At 45.6% G+C, this 1,241-nt stretch overlaps 1 protein-coding gene across 1 annotated transcript in view; it reads right to left on the bottom strand.

Moving 5' to 3' along the window:
• Positions 1 to 236: 236 nt before the first annotated feature.
• LOC138060451 (peptidyl-prolyl cis-trans isomerase G-like) overlaps positions 237 to 1,241 on the bottom strand; it is a 10,167-nt gene continuing 9,162 nt past the window's right edge. The window contains exon 5 of the mRNA XM_068906229.1: positions 237 to 1,241. This exon is cut by the window's right edge and continues 330 nt beyond it. Coding sequence (XP_068762330.1) covers positions 237 to 1,241 — 1,005 coding nt within the window.

Consider the following 1,241-nt stretch of genomic DNA (forward strand, 5'->3'; position numbering starts at 1 on the left):
AATAGCCAGACCCGGAAAATTAGGTTCGGCAACCCTTTTCCTCGAAGACTGGACTGATTTAACTTCTTTAAAAACCTGGACTCGAATTTTGCCTCTTCATTTGCAATTGAATGGTGTGTGTGTATGTGTATCAACAACTGTTTGAGACCATCCAACATGGCTAAAGGTCTTTTGTAAGCAAAATGGCTGCATGTGTCCGCTCCTGTGTTTCACAAGCAGATAATTGTCATTTCAAATCAACTGCTAGAGCTATCACTGTTAATCCGTGTCAATGATCTTTTTCCTGATATCGGAGACTTTCTCTTACGCTGGTGACGATGCCGATGGTAGTGATCGTGGTGACGATTCCACTTCCGGTTCCGCTCATGATCAGGAGAACTGCTCTTGTCGCTGTCCAAGCTTTTGCTGCGGCTGCTCCTTCGAGGGGCACCTCTCTCAGGTGGAGTTCCCTCAGGGGAATCACTCCTTTCCCTTTCTTTATTGTCAATGTTGTCCCTACATGGATTTCGGTGATCATCATCAGCATTATTTGAGTGCTGGCGGTTGAGGTTACCCTTTTCGGTGGACCGAACATCAGTAACTACCTTTTCCTTTGGAGTCAATGATGTTGAGGTCCCGCTATGGTTTTCAAAGTCGCAAAACCCTGACCTTTTGTTTCTCGCCTCTTTATTTTCTTCATTAAGACTCTCTTGCTTTGTTGGTTTGAGTACAACATGGTTTCCTTCGTCACGCTCCTCACTGTCGCTGCTGCTTGCTAGATGTCCCCCATTTCCCCATCTTCTTCTTCGAAAACCGTTAGAAGATGCAAACTTCGATCGTTCACATTTTGATTCAGTTATCCTTGGTGCTTCAGCATCGTCACTGTCTGTATACAAAACAACTCGATCTTCGTTGTTCTCTTTTTGCCTCAAGGGCTTTTTTGTTAAAACGACAGATTTCTCCTCTCTCTCGCCCCTTGTGCCTCTAAGCTTGTCGCAGCGTTCATTTCCTGCCTGTGTGCTTTCCCTTCTTTGATCACTAGATGACGGTTTCTCGTCTGAATCCACTTTTTTCCCGTCACTAAAAGGAGGTGACTTGGGATTTTTCGTACACGTCATTGACTCCTGATCTTCGCCAGATATCGAGCGTTTCAGCGACGATCTCGACTCTCTTTGTGGAGAACGTGAAGGATTTTTCGGAGATTTTGAACGCCACCTCCGGGAAGAGCTATGTCGAGGCGATTTGGAGCGATATCTAGGGGA

Source organism: Montipora capricornis, chromosome 1, assembly GCF_036669925.1.
Source record: "Montipora capricornis isolate CH-2021 chromosome 1, ASM3666992v2, whole genome shotgun sequence".
NCBI lineage: Eukaryota > Metazoa > Cnidaria > Anthozoa > Scleractinia > Acroporidae > Montipora > Montipora capricornis.